Raw genomic sequence first — 25,720 nt, 5'->3', positions numbered from 1 at the left:
CACTAACACCCCGAGCTCATCCACTATGTGAGTTGACTCCGGCAGGAGGCCCTCCTCCTTTGGCTCTGGGAGGAAAGTCATCTTATGAGCCCAGCTTGTATCCTGGGATCATCTCTGAGCCAGTGGCTGTGGCCAGAACATGTGTACTTTCACTGGCTGGACTTGGGTCACATGCCCATCCCTGTGAGTGCTGGGCGAGTCTGTTCCATCAGACGCATCTGGAATAGATTTCACACAGGAGATAGGGATTCTTTTATCCACAGAAGAAAAAAGAGGACAGTGGGTTTGGCTGAATAACGGGGCATGCCTGCAGACTCTGGGCCCCAGGGTGGGGTGGCTGGGCTTGGTTCTCACTTATTACCTACAGTGTTGAGCTCCTAGGAGGGTCTCAGTAAAACTTCATCCAATCAGAATAAGTGGAGAAATAAAGAAGCATTTGTACAAAAGGTGGAAGGTGGAACGTTGTGAAAAATGCTCACCTGGGGTTCCGAGACAGTTCTGGAACTTGGACCTGTATCCTCAGACAAATTGGTTAGTCTCAGGGAAGGAAGTTACAAAACATGGAGATATTTCATATGTACAGTTCTGAGCTTTCCTTCAATCCTTTTTAAGAACCTTGAAGGCATAACTTGTGTTTGAAGACAAAAGGGGCTTTGCCAGAAGAGTTCTAGAAAGAGGTTCTGGGGACTTGGAGGGTGGTGAATAGCTCTGAGGAATCAGCTTATGGGTACATTCAGTGTCAAGTCTTGTGAAAAATGTGCTTGACTTTGAAACCGACAGGTTTGGAAATCAAAGGACAAGTGGCTTGCCGGAGAATGCAGTCAGTCTGCCCTTCCCAAAGGAGAGAGCTTGGAACAGAACTGGGGCCTTGTGCTAAACCCGAGTTGCTTTTGCTTCTTTTCTGAACAGAATACCAGCTTGCCCCAGCCCCTACCCCTGCATACATTATTTGCTTCTAATAGTGTTACTGGAAACCCTTTTGTGATTATTAAAAGCCACCTTTTTGGCCTTCGGGTCAGTATGTGTTTTTCAACCTGTTGCACGTGGCCGCAGTTCTCCAGGGTGAAGCCAGTCTTTAAGGGAACCCCGGGGCTCTTTCCACGTGGCAGTCACACCCTGTGGCCATGGGATGCAGACAGGTAGCCGGCTCAAGTGATCTCAGGGTGTGTAATATTGCTGGCAGTGTGCTCAGTACTTCAACATGGTGCTTCTCAAGCTTCTGGATTTTTTAAAAATGTGGATTCTGATTCAGTAGGTGTAGGCTGGTTCTTGCAAGCAGCTGGTGTTTCTGGTCTGTGGCCTTGTTTGGTGGCACGAATTGAGACTCTCCATTCCTGACCCCACTGGGAGCAATTGTTCCTCCTTCCATCACCCGCCATGGCCACCACCTGCAAACTGTCCTTGGAGCCACTTGGATCAGACCCCTGCTATGGTTCCAGCTTTGTTCACGTGGTTCCTGAGTTCATAGGTTGACCTGTCTAAAGTACCGTGTGCTCTCTATATTGCAAGGAGACCTAAGCTGATCATGATTCCTGGCTGCATGGAGATGGAGGTGAAGGTCGTCAGCCTGGCTGAAGCTCTGTAGACCTCGCAACTTTTTGTCAGGTCAAGAGGGAGTCCTCAGGGCCCATGGGATGGTCCTTTCCCCCTCATCCTTCTTCTAGCTCTTCCTGCTCCCTCTTCCCTCATTTATTCTGAGTGTTCTTTGTTTTTTGGACTTATATAAACAGTATCAGCTTATAAGAATTAAAGAAAGAAGTCAGTGTATACAGAAGAGAATCAAGTCAAGAATAGACGTCTCCTCCCCAGTCCCCAGAGGTCACCACTCTTAATATGTCCTGATCACACCTGTTAGGGTGCTTTGGCTTCAGCAACAGAAACCCAGCCCCCCCTGGCTTAGCAGTTCAGGCAGTTCTGTATCTCACATGACTGAAAGTCCCAGGGGAGGTTGATGGGGATCTAGGGTTGGTTCACTCAGTAACTACTGAGGTTCTCTTCTCACTCTCTCCTCTGTGCCATGAAAGGTCTTGCCTTCAGTGTGGACTAGTAAGAGTGACCACTAATCACTAAGATTGGCTTAGACCAGTCATGTTGTACCCCTGCAGCTGAGGGCATGAAGTCAGTTTCCTAGAAGTGGAGAAGCAGGGATTCCCAACAACACAGGACTCCTGTTAGGAAGGATGGAAGCGGACTGCATGTTGGGTGAGCAACTGATAGTGTCCACCACACTTCCAAAAATCTCCATGCGGTTGTGATGTTCATTCATGAATTCCTTTATTCATTCACTATCCATCCCTTCCTTCATTTAATGTGTCAGTTTGCCAGACACTAATACTAACAATTTTATATTATTAATATATTATATATAATACATATAATTATATTATAATAAATTGTTAATAGCAATTTATTAACATTGTTAATAAAATAACAATGGCATCACCAACTCAGTGGACAAGAGTTTGAGCAAGCTCTGGGAGATGGTGAAGGACAGGGAAGCCTGACCTGCTGCAGTCCGTGGGGTCACAATGAGTCAGACACGACTGAGCTATTGAACAACAAATACTAACAATGAATCAGTGAGAGAGGTACCACTGTTCCCCTGTTTATGGGTGAAGACATTAAGGAAAAACTGCTCTAGTGACTTATCCAAGGTCACGCAGCTCACGAGTAGAAGAGCAGAGATTGGAACCCAGGCATTCTGGCTCCAGGTCTGTGCTTTTCCCCACTAGGTTAGTTCTCACTCTTAAAATGCTTCTTGAAATTTGGCTCTTTCACCTCTGTGCGAATGCTAGAAGCTGGAGGTTGGGCTATGTCCCCACATGAATCAGGCCCCTAACAGAGCCACCATAAGTAAAGGAATGATGTGGATGAATTCAAAACCATATTTCTGTCCCTAGATCCGAATAACTATTATCACCGACGGAATGAAATGACCACCACCGATGACCTAGATTTTAAGCACCACAACTATAAGGAGATGCGTCAGGTAAGACTCAGGTTTGTCAGAGGGAAACCTGTCTTGTGCCCAGGAGCATATAGGTTTTTGTGTTTTTATGGTTTGTTGAGGCCACACTAAATCTTGTGGTTTTGAGATTAAGAATGCCTTGTTGGGGTTGGGGGACCCAGAAGAGGCCTCTCTTTCCAGCAGGCGATTGAAGCAGAATTCGACCCAAAGTTTCTGATTTAGTACTGTAGTTCTTCCTCCTATGCTGTTGGAAGTGTAAAGTGGTGCAGCCACTCAGGAAAACAGTATGAAGTTTCCTTCAAAAACTAAAAATAGAGCTATACCGTGTGACCCCGCAATCCCATTCCTGGGTGTATACTCAGAGAAAATGAACAGTTTAATTTGAAAAGATTCATGTGTCCCAATGTTCACTGCCATGTGTTCATCAACAGATGACTGGCTTTAAACGTTGTGGTATATATATATATGTACAATGGAATATTAGCCATAAAAAAAGAATGAGCATTGCCATTTGCAGCAACATGGATGAATTACGAAAAAATTGTCCTTACTGAAGTACGTCAGGCAGAGAAAGGCAAATGTTATGACACCACTTATATATGGAATCTAAAAAATAACACAAATGATTTTATATGCAAAATAGAAACAGACTCACAGTCATAGAGAACAAACTGTGGTTACTAAAGGGGAAAGCGAGGGTTGGAAGTATATGTTAGGAGTATGGAATTAACATATACAAACTACTGTATATAAAACAGATAAGCAACAGGATTTACTGTATAGCGCAGGGAGTTACAGTCAATATCTTGTAATGATCTATAATGGAAAATAGCATATGCATTATATATATGTATAAAAAACTGAATCACTTTGTGGTACTCCTGAAACTAGCATGATATTGTAAATCAAGTATACTTTAATTGAAAAAAATACTGTAGTTCTGAAGAATCACTGTGGGCTTGAGAGGTAGCACTGATTCAAGGACATCAGTCATGTGCAGAGTGGAAGAAGAAAGAGAATCTAGAACAACACGAGTGATGGTAAGAGCAGGAAGCTCTGACATAGTACCTACATCTGTTTCCCTACATTGGGAATTTACCTGTGTTAACCTGGTCAGCCTCTCTAACCACCCTGGGGCAATGCAAGACTATTGTTGTCTTTATCTTACTGATGGAGAAACTGAGTCACCGAGGGAATGTATAACACCCCCTTGTTATTCAGATTCTCTGATTCTCAGTATTAGAATCACTGGAAGAAATCTGAAAAAAATATCTATACTTGAAACGTGCCTCAGGCCAATTGAAGTAGAATCCTTAGGAAAAGGGACTGGGGATCTAAAGTTTTAATGAAAGCTCTGCTTGCGGTTCTAATATCCAGGCAGGTTTCAGAACAGCTGTCTGATTCCTTTATTGCTGCTAGCGCTTTAGTACTATTAGGAGGAAAAGACTTTACAGATGAGACTGTCCTCAAACATAAATACAGAAACCAGGTACTCTGGAAGTAAGTCAGAAAGAGGAAAGCAAATCTCACATACTATATGATAAATATATATGGAATCTAGAAAAACGGTCCTGATGAATCTACTGGCAGGGCAGGAATAGAGACTCCACAGAGAACAGACTTATGGACACAGTGGAGAAGAGGGTGAGACGAATTGAGAGAGTAGCATTGAAATATCTATGTTACCATGTGTAAAATAGACAGGTGGTGGGAAGTTGCTGTATAGTGCAGGGAGCCCCAGCCTGGTGCTCCGTGACCACCTAGAGGGATGGGATGCTGTGGGAGGTGGGAGGGAGGTCCAAGAGGAAGGGGACAGTGTATACCTGTGGCTGATTCATGTTGATGTCCGCAGAAACCAACACAGCATCGTAAAGCAATTATCCCCCAATTAAAAATAAATAAATCATAAAAAAAGAAAAGTAATTTAAAAATAAACATCTCCACCATAATTAAAAAAAAAAAAAAAAAGAAACCAGGTACTCCTGAGCTGCTGACAGCATTTGCACACCGGGTGTGGTAATGCTTTATTTGAAACCCCTGTTCAGAACTCCCCCAGCCTTGTGCTAGAAAGCCCAGGGAAGTGCTGGCACGTGGAGAAGTCCTTAGATATCGAAGAATCTGCCGGAAGAGACAGAGCAGAGAAGTAGGCCCACAAAGGTGTTTGATGAACAAGCATTCACCAAAGGCCAAGAGAACATGGCTCAAAGCCAGGGCTCAGAGGTGCCAAGGGAGGGGGCCAGCCACCGCACGGCGGCAGGAGACTTCCCTGAGGTCGGAGCAGTTAGGCTGCGCCACATGGGATTCCTCTCTGCCTCAACGTAGGGAATCAACAAACCCGGGTTCGTCCTGATGTCATTTAATCTGAGATCCTCACACACAGCTTCCAGACACCTGTCAGCACAGACGTGGAGGTGGGACGTGCTAAAGAGATTGTCTTGCTGTCTGCTCTGCAGAAGCGAAGCTAATGTGCTCGGACTTGAGTCTGTGAGTCATCCCTGCAGCTCTCCATCTTCGGGTGTTGATGTGATTCTGCTCACCCTTCCATTTTATGAAGTGTTTCTCAGCTTTGCTCAGTGGGCATCTCAGGACATCTTTGTGTCCAGAAATTAGGCAAATATCAACTCACCTGGTACAGTTAATGTCAAAAGCAACCTATCTAAATGCATTGTAAAACGAGCTCACTGCACAGAGTCTGGTATCTTTAAACAGTCGTCCCACGTGGAGAATAAGGGCTCTTCTCATATGAAAGAGCTAATGGATGTGCTTCATTACCCTAGGGACTCTGGTCCCCATCATTTGGTAGATATCAGAGCTAAGAGGAACCCGGGAAGGCAACCGACCCCTGCAGGGGACAGTGGGTGACCACTCCGAGGTCCCCAGACCCCACAACTGGAAACTGTCCTGGGAGGGGCATCTATCAATCCCGAAGTGTTCAGGCCAGAAGTGGCTTGTCATTTGGATTCCTGGCTCCTGGGGATGGGAGAGAAGCCAGCACTTTTAGCAATACCCTGTATAGAGTCTGCTAAACGACTGCAGAAATCTTTCTACTTTAAGTGGGGGTACAATGTTAGTTTATACTAGTATTCAGAGAGACATTTACAAAAAACATAAAAATGAGAAGCAGACACAGGAGCAGGGATTGAAAAGGAAACAGAACAGCTGTTGCATTGGAGGGGAAAATCATGAGAATGTGAGCAACTCGTAGGGAAATTCTTTCTAGAGCACTGGCTTATAAGACACTGTGCTCCCCACAAGAGGGCCCCCGGGGGGCTGGGGAGGGGAAGAGGGGATGGGGAGGCTGGAGGCAGTCATGCAAACACTGATGTTGTGAGGCAGAGTGAGTTAATTGTTCTGAGCACTGAAAAGACTTCACACCTCCTGTAACCATTTATAATCGCTTAGTCATCTCTGTGTCTGCATGGGCATTTACCTTTCACCTTCATTTGGGACCATGAGGGCAGACACTCAATCATTTTAAATCCATAAAGTGTGCTGGATTCATTGTTGTTGCAGGGATATTTTTGGGGGACAGGAGGGAGAGGTGGCTGGCGTAGTTGGCTGTGGTTGGGAAGGGATGGGGTTGCAGGTGAGGTCAGCTGTGGTCCAGGGCCTGTGGCAGGAAGAGACAGAAGGAGGGGGGTCCGAGCATCAAGGACAGGGGAGCAGGACCGTGGAGGTGGGAGGGTTGGCACCCCACCAACCCTCTTTTGGTTTCTGGGACAGCTGGCAGTGCCGGGAGAGGCTCTGGTCCTGAGTCTGAGAAACAGGAGGCTGTTTCTGGGAGCAGAGTTGGGTTTGGGGAGATCCATATGAAAGCTCTATGGACAGTAGGCTGGTGAACTCTGGCCCTCTGGCAGGAGGGGAACCTTCTGGGCCTGAAGAAGATGGGGTGGGGAGGTGTTTCGCAGTGGGGCTGGCAAGTTCTAGGGTTCCTCAATGAGACGGGGAGAGAGCCGGGTCTGATGTGCTTCCCAGGGACTGGGAGACCGTACATAATGGGAGGAAAAGTAGTGATTTGGGGTAAAGGTTTGGGGAACACATGTATACCCATGGCTGATTCATGTCAATGTGTGGGTAAAACCACTGCAATATTGTAAAGTAATTAGCCTCCAATTAAAAAGAAAAAAAAAGATTTGACTTTGGTTGGAGGCTTGGTGCTGTCAAGGCCCAAATGCTCAGAAAGTTCTGGTCAGTTGGCTGATAAGGAAGGTGTGAAGCAGTAAAAGGAGAGACCTTGGTTGGGAGGCAGCCAGCTAGTGGTTTTGATTTCCAGGGCAGCTAAGGCTGGTCCTGGGCAGCAGGCTGTGGGACCGCTGAGCTCTTGACCGAGGGGGTGGCGATGGTGGCAGCAAGCCAGGGCAGGCCCGCAGGCTTGCAGACGCAGACAAGCCCAGCTTCGCGCCCACGGGACACTTCTTACCTCGGCTCTCTTCCTCTCCCTCACTTTGGAACTCCTTTTCACTTGATCCAGACACAGCAAATGAGTTAAGATGATAGAAGAGGACTTTTTCTCTTCTCGTTTCTTTATTTGTTTTTTAAATCCATTGGATAAACAACATTGGATCCATATCAAATACAAACTCAAAGTCTCAAGGTTAATCCTCCATGAACCCGTGGCTTTCATCCCCACTCCATTTCTCTCCAGGGTTTGTGTTTCTGTGTTCACAGAATTCATGCGATTTTCATCAGAGGATGGTTAACCACTTTGCCCAGACTGTCTCACATCATGTGGGATCATTAGCCATGTCTCATGCTGGCTTCGTAATTGTCCCTGAAATGCTGCAGGATGAATCAGGGTTTTCTCAGCTACCTTCCTGCTCTGGAGCTTCGGGATCGCATCCCACTTGTAATGAATAGTGAGAGAGGATGAAACATGCTATGACCAGTGTCATCATACATGTAACTTATGCTCTTTATGAAAATTTCCTCTGACGTATCCCTAGACACTGAATCACCAGGAAAGGGGCTCTTTCTTCTGTCTCCTTCAGGACCAGAGGGAAGCAACGGAGGCGGGGAGTTCAGTCGCTCCCAGGATGTGATCTGTTCAGAGATGAGGAAACAGAGTCTTGAGGACACTGAGCATCTTACAAAACCCACTTCTCTCGAGGATGATGTTTCCCTACTGGCCCTTTGTAGACACTTTTCCTAATTACCCATTATATTAAAAACTAAGGAATAAGATTTTGTTGGGTAAGATTGCACTTTGGAGGGTCATAAAGCTTGTAAGAGCTAAGATTTTTAGCCCCCGGAGAACCAATTTTCACTTCCTTTGGGGTGATGCCACCCTTGTTGAGGTTGCATGCTTTTAAGGCCATCAAGAAAATTCTGTCTCTTTCACTTTAAACTTCAAGACCCAAACATTTACCAGTAAGACTCAAACTCCAGGATGTCCTTTTTGACTCTTTTCAGGAATAAGCAAGATGGATCACCAGCTGAGTCTTAGATGGTGCCTGTGGCCCTCAGAGAAACACTTCCTGGCATTGCAGGGGCCCACCAGGCTTGGTGGCTCAGATGGTGACGAATCTGCCTGCAATGCAGGAGAGCTGGGTTTGATCCCTGGGTTGGGAAGATCCCCTGAAGAAGGAAATGGCAACCCACTCCTGTATTCTTGCCTGGAGAATCCCATGGACAGAGGAGCCTGGTGGGCTACAGTCCAGGGGTTGCACAGAGTCGGGCACAATGAGCAACTTTCACTCACTCTCCCTAAAGGGAGTCTCCAAATGCCCGTATTCTCATTCCTGTGTGTGGAAAAGATACTTGTGATATCACAACACCGAGAGGAAAACCTGACTGGTATAAAATTACTGCGGTGGTGGGTGGGGGATGAAGAGGTGACTCTGATGACTCATGGTCGAGAGTCATCCCATCCTGAGATGCCGTGTCCCTGGCTGACTGCTCATCCAAGGGAAGATGCCATTTGTCTTTTTTTTTCCCCACTATCAAGGTCGTCATCTCCAGTACAGGGAGGCTCAGTTTTCAGGCAGCTCTTTGAAACGGGAAGGAGGGTAGCCATTAAATGACAGCCAGGCTCTGTGCTGATCACCTGGGTAAGGGTGAGCCGAGTGGCTCTGTGTCTGCAGAACCGGTCATTGATCTGAACGCAGGACAGGGGACCACCGGCTGGCCGGGATTTGGGGAGGTCTACACTGGTAGCGGAGAATGACTGTGCAGTCAGCAGGGACAGGTATGCGAGACCCAATCAGATAGTGCTTGTGCTGGGGCCATCCTCCAGAACAGCCCCTTGTAAAGTAGACAGAAGAAGTGGCAGAGCTGATTTTGATTGCTTTACTACACCTTCATGGACAGAGTGCTAGCAAAGTAATGCTCAAAATCCTCTAAGCTAGGCTTCAAAAGTACATGAACTGAGAAATTTCAGATGTTCAAGTTGGATTTAGAAAAGACAGAGGGACCAGAGATCAAATTGCCAACATCTGCTGGATCATTGAAAAAGCAAGAGAGTTCCAGAAAAACATCTACTCTGCTTCATTGACTATGCTAGAAACTTTGACCATGTGGATCACAATAAACTGTGGAACATTCTTAAAGAGATGGGAATACCAGACCACCTGACCTGTCTCCTAAGAAACCTGTATGTGGGTCAAGAAGCAACAGTTAGAATCGGACTTGGAACAACAGACTGGTTCCAAATCAGGAAAGGAGTACGTAAAGGCTGTATATTGTCACCCTGCTTATTGAAATTATATGCAGAGTATATCATGTGAAATGCTGGACTGGATGAAGCACAGACCGGAATCAAGATTGCTGGGAAAAATATCAATAACCTCAAATATGCAGATGACACCACCCTTATGGCAGAAAGCAAAGAGGTACTGAAGAACCTCTTGATGAAGGTGAAAGAGGAGAATGAAAGAGCTGGCTTAAACTCAACATTCAAAAAGATCATGGCATCTGGTCCCATCACTTTATGGTAAATAGATGAGGAAACAATGGAAACAGTGACAGAATTTATTTATTTGGGTTCCAGAATCACAGTGGATGGTGACTGCAGCCATGAAATTAAAAGATGCTTGCTTCTTGGAAGAAAAGCAATGGCAAACCTAGACAGTATATTAAAAAGAAGAGACATTACTTTGCCAACAAAAATCCGTATGGTCAAAGCTATGGTTTTTCCAGTGGTCATGTATGGATGTGAGAGTTGGACCGTGAAGAAGGCTGAGCACCAAAGAATTGATGCTTTTGAACTGTCGTGTTGGAGAAGACTCTTGAGAGACCTTTGGATTGCAAGGAGATCCAACCAGTTGATCCTAAAGGAAATCAACCCTGAATATTCATTTGAAGGACTGATGCTGAAGCTGAAGCTCCAGTACATTGGCCTGGTGCAAAGAGCCAACTCACTGGAAGAGTCTGATGCTGGGAAAGATTGAAGGCGGGAGGAGAAGGGGATGACAGAGGACAAGATGGTTGGATGGCATCACCAACTTCAATGGACATGAGTTTGAGCAAGCTCCGGAAAATGGTGGCTGACAGGGAAGCCTGGCATGCTACAGTGCAAGGGGTCACAAAGAGTTGGACAGGACTGAGGGACTGAACAACAACAACAACAACGTGGACAGATAAGAACCCACGAGTCCAAAGCCCTGGCTCCACCTGGTTCCAGGTGGGTGACCTTGGGCAAACCCCTCAACGGTCTCTCTGAGCCTCAGTCTCCACATCTGTAGAATGGGTTCAGGCTCCTTTGATTATACTTCACTGGTGTTTGTCATGATAAGACTCAGTAGAGAAATAGAACTTGCTGTGACTAATGACGTCAGTACCGAGTCTCTTAATAAAACTTGGTGCTACTCCTCTCTGGCTCCACTTCAGCCCCATGGTGTGTATTCCTCATAGACAGAGATGTGAAGCTACATCAACCTTGCTTGCATGTGGTTCCTCCATGGATGGTGGGTTTCCATCTCTGCCATGGTTGGAGAACAGCCCTATGCAGTGGTCTTTCTCTTTCTCTCACCTAGATATTATAACACAAAGTGGGTTATCATAAATCAAAGCATGTTTCCCCCTCACAGGAGCAGTGAGAAAATTAGACCTTGAATGCCTGACCAGGGCTGCAGTTGTAACACCTCGTAGGTGTGTTATGAGAGCCAAGCTCCAGCAGCAATGAATCTTCCATTCCTTTAGGGATGCCCCCCAATGCCCCATGACTGCCCTCCACACATCAGTGCAGAATGCAAGAAAGGCAAGAAATGCAAGGAGATTGCAAGAATTGCAAAGAAATTGCAGAATGCAAGAAAGGCAAACCTGGTATGATGTCACTGCACTCCAATTGAAGTTCTACCTGATACCAATTTTCCAGTTCTCATAGCTTTCAACCTACTATAACGTTTGCAGAAGACTTGTTTATGTACAATTTACCAGGACGGTCTATAGATCATTTGGCTGATAGGAATGATTTGAAAGTTGCATCGAGTTTGTCCAGGCCCACACTGCCCCTCTGTGAGCTCTATCACCACTAGCCCAGCTCCTGCTCAGCTTGATTAAGGACGGAGCTCTCCCTGGTAGGCACGCGCCCAGGCTGGGATGCCCTTGCTCACTGCTTGCAAGGCACCCGAGCTTCCTTCTTGGTCTGTAACACTCGTGTACCCTCCTGATGCCACCACGGGGAAGCATCACTGGTCTGGTGCCTGGCAGGAATGTCCTTTGAATCAGAGCTTCTTTCCCTTGGGGATGGCACAGAGGTTTCACACAGAGAGTCAGGGCGACTTACCAGCTCACCCACAGGTACCCGCTCAGAGATGGAGGCACGGCAGCCTAGGGTGGATATGCCTCTGTTCTTAGCCCCTGTGATTAGCAGACCCTCATCCCCTCCTCTGGAAGCTTGTCTGATGAGCTCAACTATCAAAGCAAAATTCAGGAAATGCCTTGTGTGTATTTGACTTTTCCATGAAGCCTGTGTCCCCCACCCTCTCACGGCATGGCTCCCGTTACCTCGTGCCCCTTACTTGGCACCAGTGAAGTGACGATGGTCCGACTCCGTCTGCTGCCACACTATGGGCTCCAGGAGGGCAGAGCAGCCAGACGTCATAAACGCTCATTAAAGTATAAGAAAAATGGTATTCAGTAATAAATACTTACTTAGGCAAGGCTATGGCTGCCCACTCCAGGATTCTTGCCTGGGAAATCCCATGGACAGAGGAGCCTGGCAGGTTACAGTCCATGGGGTTGAAAAGAGTCGGACAGGACGTAGGGACTAAACCACCACCACCACCATAGAGAGAAAAGGCTCAGTCTTTAGGTAATGAAGCCACCAAGGGAGGTGATACCACCACCCAGGGAGGTGATACCGTAACTCAGGGAGGTGATAAACACAAGCCAGAGGTGCTGGGAGACAGGGCAGAGGGAGCAGAAGGGGAACATTCCAGAGCACTGGTGTGTGGGAGGGTGGGTATGCAGGGGGCCGTGGGAGGGGGCTGTCTCCTTGAGAGCTCTGCCCGCTTCGGTGCATGGCCATCATGGCTCAGAGCCGTGAATTCATCTTATTCTGCAGTTGATGAAGGTCGTGAATGAAATGTGCCCCAACATCACGAGGATTTACAACATTGGCAAGAGCCACCAGGGCCTGAAGCTGTATGCCGTGGAGATCTCCGACCACCCCGGGGAGCACGAAGTCGGTGAGGCTGCCCGTCTGCAGTGCCCTGGCCCTTCGTGTCTGGTGTTTTCTTAAAGAGCGAGGCAGAGTTCACTCTGAGAACATTCATGAAACAGGGCAGGAGCTGGCCACGCCCCCAATCTCGCAGATAGGTTCTGCCAGTTTTGGTTCTGTTTAATATACTCTTGCCTGGAGAATTCCATGGACAGAGGAGCCTGGGATGCTACAGTCTATGGGGTTACAAAGAGTCAGACACGACTGAGTGATTAACACTTTCACTTTGGGGCTTACCTCGTGGCTCGGGCTATAAAGAATCTACCTGCAATGCAGGAGACCCGGGTTAGATCCCTGGTTCGGGAAGATTCTCTGGAGAAGGGAGTGACAACCCACTCCAGTATTCTTGCCTAGAGAATTACATGGACAAAGGAGTCTGGTGGGTTACAGTCCATGGGATCACAAAAAGTCAGACATGACTAAGTGACTAACACTTTCAGTTTCACCCCACATTGTATGATGTAGGCTGTCAAATTATTTAAGCTAGAAGTACCCGACTTTTCTCCAAATGGACCACACTTAATTCTGTTCTTCTCTGAGACCAGTCACACTAACCAAAAAGGAAAATGGCTGAGATGCTTAAGACAGACTCCTTTTTCTGGAGAAAATTCTGGATTCCCTGGTCATTAAGGGTTGGAGTTAGAGGTGGTTCCCTTAATCTTCTTTTAAATTTCCATCCTGTTTTCAAGCATTTCCTGTTTTTAGCCACTTCTCATTTAATCACTGCCAAAATTGTGTTCTCCTACAGGTTAGGGGATGTAGGGTGGGAGTGGGGATGGGTGAAAGATTTTTCTTTTTGCTAAAATTGTGAACCCTTTAGAAGTCCGCTGGAAATGGATTTAATGTAGAGATTTGTCTGATTCTCTTGACTTGAATGTTCATCAGTATTCCAGGAGTTTCTCTCAGGAATGTCTTTTAAAGGGTGAGGGCTTTATCTGTGGGTAAAGTCACATTTCCTCCAAAGCAGTAGCTTGGCCAGTGAGGGAGGCAGGAGTGCTGTAAGCTCACGCCCAGCACTGATAAATCCAACAGTGAAAAAGCTGAGCTTTGAAAAGAACAAGGTCAAAGACAGCCCCCCTTTACAAAACTGTGTCATTGCTGACTTCCCATGACACTGTTTTCTGCTTGCATTTGTCCATCTCGGTATCGTTATAAAATTAAATACAAAGTCCTTTTAAGAAAAAGAATTACCTCCCCAAATAATTGCTACGATTTGTGCTTAATTTGTAACTTTTAAACCCTAAACCGTGTGTTATTTTATCTATTCTTGCCAAATAAGAATAAACAGTCTTACTTTTTGGCTGTTACCATCTAAGGTTTTTCTACACATTTTCTCATATACCTCTCTGGGAACTAATAAAAATTGTACTTATATAACTTGATGTGCAAGTTGTGTGCAAGAAGATGTGCAAGTTGATGTGCAAGAAGAGATAAAATTGCACATTTCTGTTATTCAGAGATTTCTTTCCTAATACAATATGCTGAGGACTATGTTGCTGTAAGCATCTGATATGATCGCCTGTTTTTTCCTATCTTTGAGTAAAGGTGAGCCCGAGTTCCACTACATCGCGGGGGCCCACGGCAACGAGGTGTTGGGCCGGGAGCTGATGCTTTTGCTGATGCAGTTTCTGTGCCAGGAGTACTTGGCGGGGAACTTACGCATCATCCGCCTGGTGGAGGAGACCCGGATCCACATACTCCCCTCCCTGAACCCCGACGGCTACGAGAAGGCCTACGAGGGGGTAATGGATGGCTTCCCTCCCCCAGCACAGCAGCTGCCCCTCTGCACACACACACACACACACACACACACACACACACACACACACAATGCACTGAGCCAGGAGTTGACCTGAATTCCACATCACCAGCTTTCTTTTCCAGCGTCTTTCTGCTGAGACGGGGGAACCCACAAGGTTTATGAAAGATGCATTGCACTAATTGAGCATTATGGGGACCCTGAAAGGTGAACACACTGACAGACTGAATAAAAGGTTGCGAAAAATAATGTTGTTATATGTACAGTGGGGCCAATAGGACAGAATAATAATAACACCTAACATTGATTGAACACTTAATCAAAGCATATTCTAGCCTTGATGATTACCTATAAATCCTCTCATCAGTTTTCTGAGGACAGCTGTTTTTATTATCCTGATACATGGTTTATATTTTATGTGCTGGTTAGAACATAGAATTTATAGGTTATAGTTATATATAGAACATATATATGTATAGAATTGTGTAGAGATTACACAATTAATTGTGTAGAGTTAGTATAATGTTGTATCATGTATTCATAATTATATCACAGTATCTGGGAATAAAATGGCAATCTGTACTTCAAACAATGGTACCCATCAAATACAGATTTACAGTGCAGATTTTTGCTTGTGTTTATTGGTGCAAATGGTTAGAGATTTGTGTTGCTAAATCATGAGCCAGAATTGCCAGGTGAACATATTAATGTGGCGGCTCTTGATTTTTGCAGTGACAGAGTCTTAAACTTATTACTACTTGGAGTTTCATTCAACCAGTTTAGAAGAGATGATGGCAGAGGAGGCAGGAGAGAACTAAGTCTTTTCTGAGGACTGCTCTGTGGCAGGATGACTCAATACATTCCCTCTTCGGAGTGGGAATAATAATGACTATATAGAGTGGGAAGAATAATAATAATGACTACATTATCCATCATCCACCAAACATTAACAGATTATTAGCCAAATAGTCTCCCTTGGATGTCATCTTTATGTCAGAGGGTGTTTGGAGGCTTCGAGGCATACCCCAGATGGAGATCGAGATGGAGCGGTCTTGTGTGTGAGAGACAGGAGAATCCAGAGGTCTGTGGGTCCCTCACATTCTGAATTTTCTCCCAGGGTTCCGAGCTGGGAGGCTGGTCCCTCGGCCGTTGGACCCATGACGGAATTGACATCAACAACAACTTTCCTGACTTAAACACGCTGCTCTGGGAGGCAGAGGACCGACAGAACATCCCAAGGAAAGTTCCCAATCACTATATCGCCATCCCTGAGTGGTTTCTGTCTGAAAATGCCACGGTGAGTAAAAATACCCCATCATCTGTAAAGCAGAGGAGGCCAAAGTAAACACCCACCACTACTGGCAGAGGGTGTACAATTTAAGAACAAGACGAAATCATTTTTTTCCTTTCAGGTCTTCTCCAAAACGAGGGAAGTGTGCTAGATAATAACTACCTATTAAATTGAAATGTGAGGAGATTCTTCCCAGAAGAGAAATCATTTAATTAGATTCCTTTGCAGTACTTTCAAAAAATAGAAAAACCCTTCACTTGAATTGTGCATGTTCATTAATGTCATTATTACCCTTATGTTTGGCAGTGCTGTGAAATTTCAGTGACATTGTCCTTAGACCTCACTGATTGCTTGAGATATCTTATTTTTATTTCATGAATCCCTATGGATTTATTACTCATGGTGCTTCTTTGGAAAGAAAAATGCATTTGGATGGGAAATATTTCCCCCAAATTTCTTAGGTCTCGTTAGCAAAAAGTATTTTGTAGAATAAATAATCTTCACAAAATTTCCCATGCCTCTTATTGTCTCCTCTACTCACTGTAAATTCTCTTATACCCTTAGTCTTTGGCCCTATATGCTCTTTAAAAAGGTCTGCCTTGATTGCTATATACATGAGTATTAGGTTTGGCTATACCAACAGAAAAAGTGGCTTAAAGAGGTAGAAATATCAACAACCTCAGATACACAGATGATACCACTCTAATGAAAGAAAATGAAGAGGAACTAAAGAGCCTCTTGATGAAGGTGGAAGAGGAAAGTGAAAAATCTGGCTTAAAACTCAAATTCAAAGCACTAAGATCATGGCCAGTCCATCCTAAAGGAAATCAGTCCTGAATATTCATTGGAAGGACTGATGCTGAAGCTGAAACTCCAATACTTTGGCTACCTGATGTGAAGAACTAACTCATTGGAAAAGACCCTGATGCTGGGAAGGGTTGAAGGCAGGAGGAGAAGGGGATAACAGAGGATGAAATGGTTGGATGGCATCACCGACTCAGTGGACATGAGTTTGAGTAAACTGGGAGTTGGTGATGGACAGGAGGCCTGGCGTACTACAGTCCATGGGGTCGCAGAGTCAGACATGACTGAGTGACTGAACTGAACTGAACTGAAGATCATGGCATTCAGTCCTATCACTTCATGGCAATTAGGTGGGGAAAAAGTGGAAACAGTGACAGACTTTATTTTCTTGGACTCCAAAATCATTGCTGATGGTGACTGCAGCTATGAAATTAAAAGACACTTGCTCCTTGGAAGAAAAGCTATGACAAACCTAGACAGCATATTAAAAAGTAGAGACATCACTTTGCTGACGAAGGGCCACATAGTCCAAGCTATGGCTTTTCCAGTAGTCATGTAAGCATGTGAGAATTGGACCATAAAGAAAGCTGAGTGCTGAAGAATTGATGCTTTCAACCTGTGGTGCTGGAGAAGACTCTTGAATCCCTTGGACTACAAGATCAAGCCAGTCAACTCTAAAGGAAATCAACCCTGAATATTCATTGGAAGGACTGACACTGAAGCTGAAGCTCCAATACTTTGGCCACCTGATGCGAAGAGCCGACACGTTGGAAAAGCCCCTGATGCTGGTAAAGATTGAGGGCAGGAAGAGAAGGGGATGACAGAGGATGAGATGGTTGGATGGCATCACTGACTCAATGGACGTGGGTTTGAACAAACTCTGGGAGACAGTGAAGGACAAGGAAGGTGGGCATCTTACAGTCCATTGGGTCACAAAGAGTTAGACATGACATAGCAACTGAACAACAACAACAACGAGGTAGACTTTTTTTTTTTTTTCTTTTTTCACATAAAAGGACCCTGGGGGCAGATGGTTTAGGGCCAGGCAAATGGGAGCCCCATGATCATCAGGAACCCAGAAGTCGTCTTTCTGCTTCCACATGTTAGCAGTTGGACTTTCATTCTCAGGGTCCTAATCCAACATGGCAGTTCCATCATGGAACCTCAGCTGTCATGCCTTCCGAGGAAGAGTAGAGAAAAGGTTGAAAAAAAAAGTCCTCTGCTCAGATAAGTCAACCCACTCCAGTCTTCTTGCCTGGAGAATCCCAGGGACGGGGGAGCCTGGTGGGCTGCCGTCTATGGGGTTGCACAGAGCTGGACACGACTGAAGTGACTTAACAGCAGCAGCAGCAGCAGATAAGTCAATGAACTTTAAGAGGCATTCCTAGAATTCCTACATAATACTTTGTTTAAATCTTATTGGCCACGATTTAGTCAAAACATGATATCAGTGCACCAAAGGGAAGGCTGGTGAATGCTATATTTTAGGCAAGCACATTTGCAGTCTAAAAAATAATTATTAATTGACTTCTCTTCTTGAGGAATCAAGGGAGAAATGATGGATAGATAGAAGGCAGCTCTCCAGTTCTTTCTCAGAGCTCCAGCTCACATCACACGTGGGTACCACTTCGTGGAGGAGAGCCAGCCTGGTTGCCTCATTTAATGTTGCACAGGATGGTGTCATCTGGTCTCTCAAGAAGCAAATGATGGGGACAGACAGGGAAGTACCACATGGTTTAGTTAGGATGCCCAAGGACGGCTTATGGGGGATAAAGAACTTGGACCCTCTAGGTCTTCTGAATCCTTTCTCACGTGCTAATTCCATCCTAGAAGTCTTCTTTTTTAAGCTAACATACTAGTGACATCTGGCAAAGCTGAGGATTCAAGTGATGTTATAATTTGGGAACCCTTGGACCAAAATTGGAGCATGGTTGCCAGCTTTCTTAGCCTTGAGGTGCTAAGAGAGAATTATTTTAGCACAGTGATGGGAAGTCCATGAATTTCAGTCTTTGCATTAAGATCAGAATTTAGTTTTTGAGCTTGTTCTTTAGAAACACAGGGAGAATTTCACAACCCCGCCATCACCAACACCTTTCTCAGTTATGGACAGGTGTGATAGATAAAGTGATGATGATGGAAGCGTTGTCCCTTCAGTCATGTCCGATTCTTTGTGACCCTGTGGACTCTCGCCCACCAGACTCCTCTGTCCATGGGATGCTCCAGGCAAAAATACTGGAGTGGGTTGCCATTCCCTTCTGTGGGGAATCTTCCTAAGCCAGGGAACAAAGCCAGGCCTCCTGCAGGTGGGTTCCTTACTGTCTGAGCCACCAAGGAAACCCCCTGAGATAGATAGAGATTTGAATAACAATTAACAGCCTTGACATAGGAAACTGTAAGAATTCTACAAGAAGCACGAGTATTTATTGTTCTAAATAATCCCTGGAGCATTTTCAAACATTGATGGCACTCTGGCCTATAATGGAAACCTCAGCAAAGTTCAGAAAATGAGAGCCAGGCAGACCATGATTCTTTCACCACCATACAATTAAACTAGCAGACAGTATGAAAAGATCTCTTAAGTATTTAGAAAATTTAAAAAAAAAGAAACTTCTCAGTAATGGGTCAAAGAAAAACTTCACATTGGCAACTAAAAATAAGTAGAAATTAATGATAATGAGGACATTAAATATCAAAATTGGTGGCTGTTGTTCAGTCCCTCAGTTGTGTCCGACTCTGTGACCCCACAGACAGCAGCACGCCAGGCTTCCCTGTCCTTCACCATCTCCCGGAGTTTGCTCAGACTGATAGCTATTGAGTCGGTGATGCCATCCAACCATCTCTGCTGCCCTCTTCTCCTTTAGCCTTTAATCTTTCCCAGCATCAGTGTCTTTTCCATTGAGTCAGCTGTTCGCATCAGGTGGCCAAAGTATTGGAGCTTCAAAATTGGTGGAGAACAGCAAAAAATGCTTTCAGAAATTTATACTTTTGAATGATTACATGTCGAAAGAAGAAAGATTGAACATCAACTAAGTTAAGAAGTAAGAAAAAGAGTAACAGAAGAAACCCCAAAAAATGTAGAAAGGTTTTGATTAAAAAGAGCAGAAATCAATGACATGATAGAAAAAAACCAATAATTTGTCTGCAGAAAGAAGCATTTGATAAAATTTAACAACATTTACAATGATTCCTCAGGGTGGGGAGAACAGTTTTAAATGGCATTTATTATAGAAAATTGGTAAGTTCAACTACATCAAAATAAGGAAGCCCATTCATCAGAAGATTTTCAAAACTATCAGAAGAGCAAATTAAAAACTGAGGTGTTATTTGAAAATTATTTAATTGGAAAAAAACTAGAATTTTTAAAAGAATAAAGAAAAACAAATGAGAAAAATAGAAACAACAGAAAAATGGGTAAAAGATATGCAGAGGCAATTCATGGAGGAGGAAACATATGGTCAGAAAACAAGGAAAGATGTTCGGCATTACTAGTGCTAAGGAAATGCAGATAAGAGAACATTTGATCCATTGATTGGGAAAATTAACAGTAGCCAAGCGTTGGGGAAGATATGGGACAGTGGATCTCTTACTCATAGTGAGAGCTTAAATTAGCACAGTAACTTTGGAAAATAACTTGATTATTTTGTAAAGTGAAATATGTATGTATCTATGGCTGCAGCTGTACTTCTGGCCATTTATGCAATATAAATTTCGGCACAGGTATAGGAAATCTGGATTCGATCCTTGGGTTGGGAAGATCCCTTGGAGGAGGGCATGGCAACCCACTGCAGTATTCTCGCCTGGAGAATCCCCATGGACAGAGCAGTCCATGGGTCACAAAGAGTCGGACTTGACTGAGCAATTAAGCACATCTTAGCACAGCCCACCAGAAGACGGAGCAAGTTAAGAGCAATGCTGTTCACTATAGCAAAAATGGAAAATTTTCTACATGCCCATCATAACAAGAACAGATAAATGATGAAATCTTCATATTGAAGTAAAAAAGACTGAACAATATAGCTTTATGCAACACAGATTAGTCTTACAAACATGTTAAGCGGGAAAATTTACAGAAGACAATAGTATGTTACCCACCCTTTTTTTAGATCAAAAGAAAATAAAGCCAAGTAATACATATGTGCATGCATGCGCAGTAGCTCAGTCATGTCCAGCTGTTCGCAACCCCATTGACTGTGGCCCACCAGGCTCCTCTGTCCATGGGATTTTCCAGGCAAGAATACTGGAGTGGGTTGCCATTTCCTCCTCCAGGGAATCTTCCCTCACCCAGGGATCGAACCCTTATGCATACATGTATGGAGTTAAACAAAAGAGACTCAGAATCATATTGTTTAGGGTATAGTGATTACCTCTGAGTGAGAAGCAGGAGGATGGGAATCACAGATGTGTGCAGAAACGGTCAATAAAAGCTGACCATTAGGATGGATGGTAGGTTCACTGGTGTTTATTATATCAAAATATGAAAGAAGAGGATGAAGCATGGATCCATAATGATCCTGCATTGTGAGCTGAATTCTATGCTTCATCCAACTCAAGGCCCTGATGTGTTTAGGAATAAAAACAAAGCTTAATGAATCCTTCAGGTTACTTTCATTCCTTAATCAATTAGCTATACAGCACAGTTAGACCATTTCCAATGTTTATTTCTTTTCCATTATTAGTTTTTTTTTTCTACTGGAATTATCTTCAGAGATATCAGTAACTTATGACAAATATTTGATTCATTGATCAGTATTTGACCATATCAAGTTTTCCAGTTTTAGCTTTTGTTTCCTTGCTTTCTTCTCTCCTTCCTTCCTTCCCTTCCTGCCATTCACCCTCTTTCCTTCCTTTTTTTTTTTTAACTTTTTAGTCATAAAAAGTTCAGCATACAAAACTAGAGAGGGAGCTGTAGAGAATCCCATCCATGTACCCATCTCAACATCAACACTTATAAATTCACATTTCGTCTACATATTCAGTCACTTTCTCCTCCTCCCCAAGACTATTGAAGAAAATTCCAGACATCATGTCATTTCATCTGTAAATATTTCATTAAGTATCCTTAAAAGATCTGACTCTCTTTTAAAGCCATAAATTACTATTATCATATCAAAATAAACTATCTCTTAGTATTATAAAATATCCAATCAGTGTTTGCATTTCTCCTATAATCATTTTCCATTGCTCTCTCTTACAGTCTGTTTTAACTGGGATCTAATTAAAACCCATTCATTCTGATTAGTTTATAAGCCTTTCAACCCTTCTTTAAACTGTACTTTTCTCCTGTATCACTTTCTCCCTTTTTTCTTGTAATTCTATTGTTGTTTATTTTGTAACAGCTATAATATAAGCAACTAGGTTGTCTTCTAGCATTTTCTACTGTCTGGATGCTGCTAACTGTATTCTCGTGATGTAATGTAACATATTTCTCTGTGTTTCTTATAAATTAGCAGTGAGATTCAGACCACTGGGCCATGTAGACTAGAGAGGGGTTGGTAACGTAGGTCTCATCCCGCCCAGGCCTGTTTCTGTATGGTGTTTTACTGGAACACAGCCATGGTCATCATCTGGGTATTGTCCAAGGTACCAAACTGCTCCAGGGGTAGAGTTGAATACTTGCTACTGGCAGACTTGAGTAGTTGCAACAAGAGCTTCAGGGCCCCCAAAGCCTAAAATATTTCCTATCTGGCCCTTAATAGAAAAAGTGCTGACCCCTGCACTAGAGGCTTCCTCACACGCAAGGTGGGTGGATTTTTAGGTGTGTGTTCTTTCATCAGGAGAGAATTGTGTTTGCTTCCCTCTCTCTATGCTGTTTATTACAATTCACTTCACTTCAGTCACTCAGTCATGTCCAACTGTTTGCGACCCCATGGACTGCAGCACGCCAGGCTTCCCTGTCCATCACCAACTCCCGGAACTTACTCAAACTCATGTCCATCGAGTCGTTGATGAACATTAATTCATTGACTGACCCATGAATTCAGTGAAGTTGCCAAGTGCTGATCCTTTAATTCTGTCATTCCCTCTTTGCCTACTAACTGGAGTATTCCTCCAATAAGAAATTTCTCTGATTTCTCTTTTTATCCATTATTTCCATAGTGGCCAGTTTTCCCTAGAAAAATTTTGAGGTTCTAAATTTTGCTCCAATGATGCCATAAAATGACTGCTTTTTCAACTATGTCCCTGTTTGGAAAGCTCAGGAGAGAAGGCAATTTCCTTCTGCTTTTATTTCTCAAATGTGCTAAAATTGGGCATGTTCACAGGTGGCCGTGGAGACCAGGGCAGTCATAGCCTGGATGGAGAAAATCCCCTTCGTGCTGGGTGGCAACCTGCAGGGGGGCGAGCTGGTGGTGGCCTACCCCTACGACATGGTGAGGTCCCTGTGGAAGACCCAGGAGCATACCCCAACGCCCGACGACCACGTCTTCCGCTGGCTGGCCTACTCCTACGCCTCCACGCACCGCCTCATGACGGACGCCAGGAGGAGGGTGTGCCACACGGAGGACTTCCAGAAGGAGGACGGGACCGTCAATGGGGCTTCCTGGCACACTGTGGCCGGAAGTAAGTCTCTGATGGTCCTGCTGTCATCGTGGGGCCCAATGACAGTGGGCCACTGGATGGAGGTTGGGGGGACCCTGTGGTCCAGCTCTCCATCTGTCCTTGTTCTCAGCAGAGTAGCTACTGTAATTAACCATGTATAAGGTGCGAGCACCCTGCCTAGTCTCTTCTTTTCACCTTAACAGTAGTCTTTAAGCAGATGTGGCTTACTCCCCTTGTTATTAAAGAGGTAGCCAGGGCTTTGAGATGGGAAAGGGATCTGTCTAAGCTCCCAAGGAGCAGAACTGGGATCTGTCTGACCCTGTGGTCTACTCTTAGTCGCCGAGCTGTCTGGATGTTACAGGGTCAGAGTTGGTAAGCGTAGTCTTAGGGGAATTATTGGCCAGAAAAGCAAATCCAGCGAAGGGGCAGAGAGCACACTGGTGCTTTGCAGCCAGGGCGCTGTACCCGGAGCCATTCCCACCATGGGAGACGCCCCGTGCTGCCAGCCCTTGGAAGGAGGGGGCAGGGGAGCAGTGAGCCCATGCTCAAGACTTTTTCAAATCTCTCATTCACCGGAGGCCCACCCCCCACCCCCGTCCCACCAGGGCGTCTGGTCAAAGTCCCAGTGTTGTGATGCAGGAAATGTGATGTCCTGTCCCCAGCATCCACTGAAGACAGAGAGGAAGCCCAGCAGAGACTTCAGGGATTCTTTCACAGCAGCCGGAGGACCTCGTGGTCCACGTTTCAGGATCAGCCCTTTGTTTCCTGGGTCAGGGCTGCTCCTGGCCCAGAGTTCTCGAGTGAGGAGAGTTGAAGACATCACATTCCCTAAGGTGTCTCCGCATTGGGATGCCAAGACCCCAAATGTAATGTTCATTGTTCATTGCTTATTTTCTTGACTTTGTGAAGGTTGGTCAAACTTCTCCGTGTCAGATAGACCTCAGTTCAAATTCTAGTTCATCACATAAATGTTTTGTGGCTCTGGACAAGATACTTTGCCTCTCTGAACCCCCGTATTTTCCATTTGTAAAATGGGCTTGATGTTAATGGCAATGATGAGGACGACGATGATGGCCACCCTGGGACTGTTGCGAGGATGACGGGGATGGTGGATGTGTGTTCTGTGTCTTGCTTGTCAGCAGCGCTGTTATAAATTCCCACCCCTCTTCTCCCCCCTTTTCTAGGAGCGTGCTCACCATGAAACCTCTTTTATGAGCATATCCCTGTTCTCTGTTTTACTCTACTGATTCACTTTAATATTATTTTTCCTTTGCTAGAGATTCAGCCTTCACAAACTTTTCAGGTATGTTTCCACTCTGGGGGAAAATTTTTTTAAAAGAGTAGGCATATTTGTTCCCTTGGCCATTTTAAAAAACTAAAACATGCAGAAAGCTTGCCATTTTTTCCTTGGTTACAAACCAAGCAGAGTTGTTTTATTTTTCTCCATCATGGCTTTGCTCTGTTCAAAGTAAAAAAAAAAAAAAAAAAAAAAAAAACCCTAATTATCAACTATCAATACCCCTAGCCCTGTCTATCAAGAAAAATATCCTAATAGCCAAAAGCATGCTTGCTTGTTCAGCTCTAGCCCTAAAAACCTCAATAATCTTTATGAGGAGTATCTGCTTAGTTTTTGTGGCCGCTGTGACTAAATTAGGTTCGGACACTGCGGAATTTGTCAGCAGCAGGTCAATAACACCGTTCTGAGAAGTCGGTTGCTATCTAATTACATGGGCAGCATTTGATTTGTTTCTATCCATTATATTTTCCATTATGCCGGGGACTTTTGTGGCAGAGCCATGTGGTGGCTCGAGCCTTTTTAATCATTCTTCCTGCAGGCGGTGTGATGAAGCCTGCAGATTCATTTCTTTGTAGACTAATGAGATGCGATTTCTAATTTCCTTTCCTCTCCCCGCCCCTCCACTCCTCCTTTGTGTTCGGGTCTTGCTGGCTCATTAGCGGTGACCAACAGGTCTTAGCTAGTGGGAGTGGGCCGCTGGGGAGAGGGTCCAGTCCTGCTCAAAAGGCACATCGTTTGCCGTGTGTGTGTTTCAGCTCCAAAGAGATCTGAGCCCTTCTTTGTGTCAGCTGACGTCCGGCGTCCTCTCCCCGATGAGGAAGGCAGATGTTGTGACAGCTCTGGGCACACGGTGCTCTAAGGAATGTGATGTCCTGTGTTCCCGTATTGAAGCCGTGACTAGAGCAGGATGCCAGGCCCAGGGAGAACATAGAGGAGGTCTTGCCATCTCCAGCCAGAATCCGAGGCTTGGGAAGTGCTATCAGGGTCGCCCCACACCTTCTGCCCACACGTTTCACCTTTGAAGCCATTTCTTACCCAGGATTCTCTGCTGCACCACATTCACTAAAGGACTGGAATTCGGTGTTAACCATAGCCTGACTCAGGCTTTCCCACCGTTCTCCTGGTTTCTCATCATTTTGCCAATTCTTTGAGCACTTCCAGTGCTGTTGAAGATACACACTTATTGCAAAGGGGCATCCCAGGTGGTATAAGTGGTAAAGAACCCGCCTGACTTTGGAAGAGACATCAGAGACGTGGGTTCGATCCCTGGGTTGAGAAGATCCCCTGAAGGAGGGCATGACAGCCCAAGCCAGTATTCTTGCCTGGAGCATCCCCAGGAGAGGACAGAGGAGGCCTGCAGGCAGGCTACAGTTCATAGGGTCACAAAGAATTGGAAACAAGCAAAG

The 25,720-nt window shown here is 44.9% G+C and overlaps 1 protein-coding gene across 2 annotated transcripts in view; it reads left to right on the top strand.

Annotated features, from left to right (window-relative positions):
• CPXM2 (carboxypeptidase X, M14 family member 2) overlaps nucleotides 1–25,720 on the top strand; it is a 134,665-nt gene that overhangs the window by 97,518 nt on the left and 11,427 nt on the right. For both annotated transcript variants that reach the window (XM_061162855.1, XM_061162854.1), the window contains 5 exons: nucleotides 2,901–2,989; nucleotides 12,471–12,594; nucleotides 14,172–14,368; nucleotides 15,503–15,682; nucleotides 22,741–23,038. In XM_061162855.1, coding sequence (XP_061018838.1) covers nucleotides 2,901–2,989; nucleotides 12,471–12,594; nucleotides 14,172–14,368; nucleotides 15,503–15,682; nucleotides 22,741–23,038 — 888 coding nt within the window. The remainder of the gene's footprint in view (nucleotides 1–2,900; nucleotides 2,990–12,470; nucleotides 12,595–14,171; nucleotides 14,369–15,502; nucleotides 15,683–22,740; nucleotides 23,039–25,720) is intronic.

The sequence above is a fragment of the Dama dama genome, chromosome 15, assembly GCF_033118175.1.
Source record: "Dama dama isolate Ldn47 chromosome 15, ASM3311817v1, whole genome shotgun sequence".
Classification (NCBI taxonomy): Eukaryota; Metazoa; Chordata; class Mammalia; order Artiodactyla; family Cervidae; genus Dama; species Dama dama.
The sequence above is the reverse complement of the archived record's forward strand: the minus strand, read 5'-3'. Positions and strand labels throughout refer to the sequence as shown.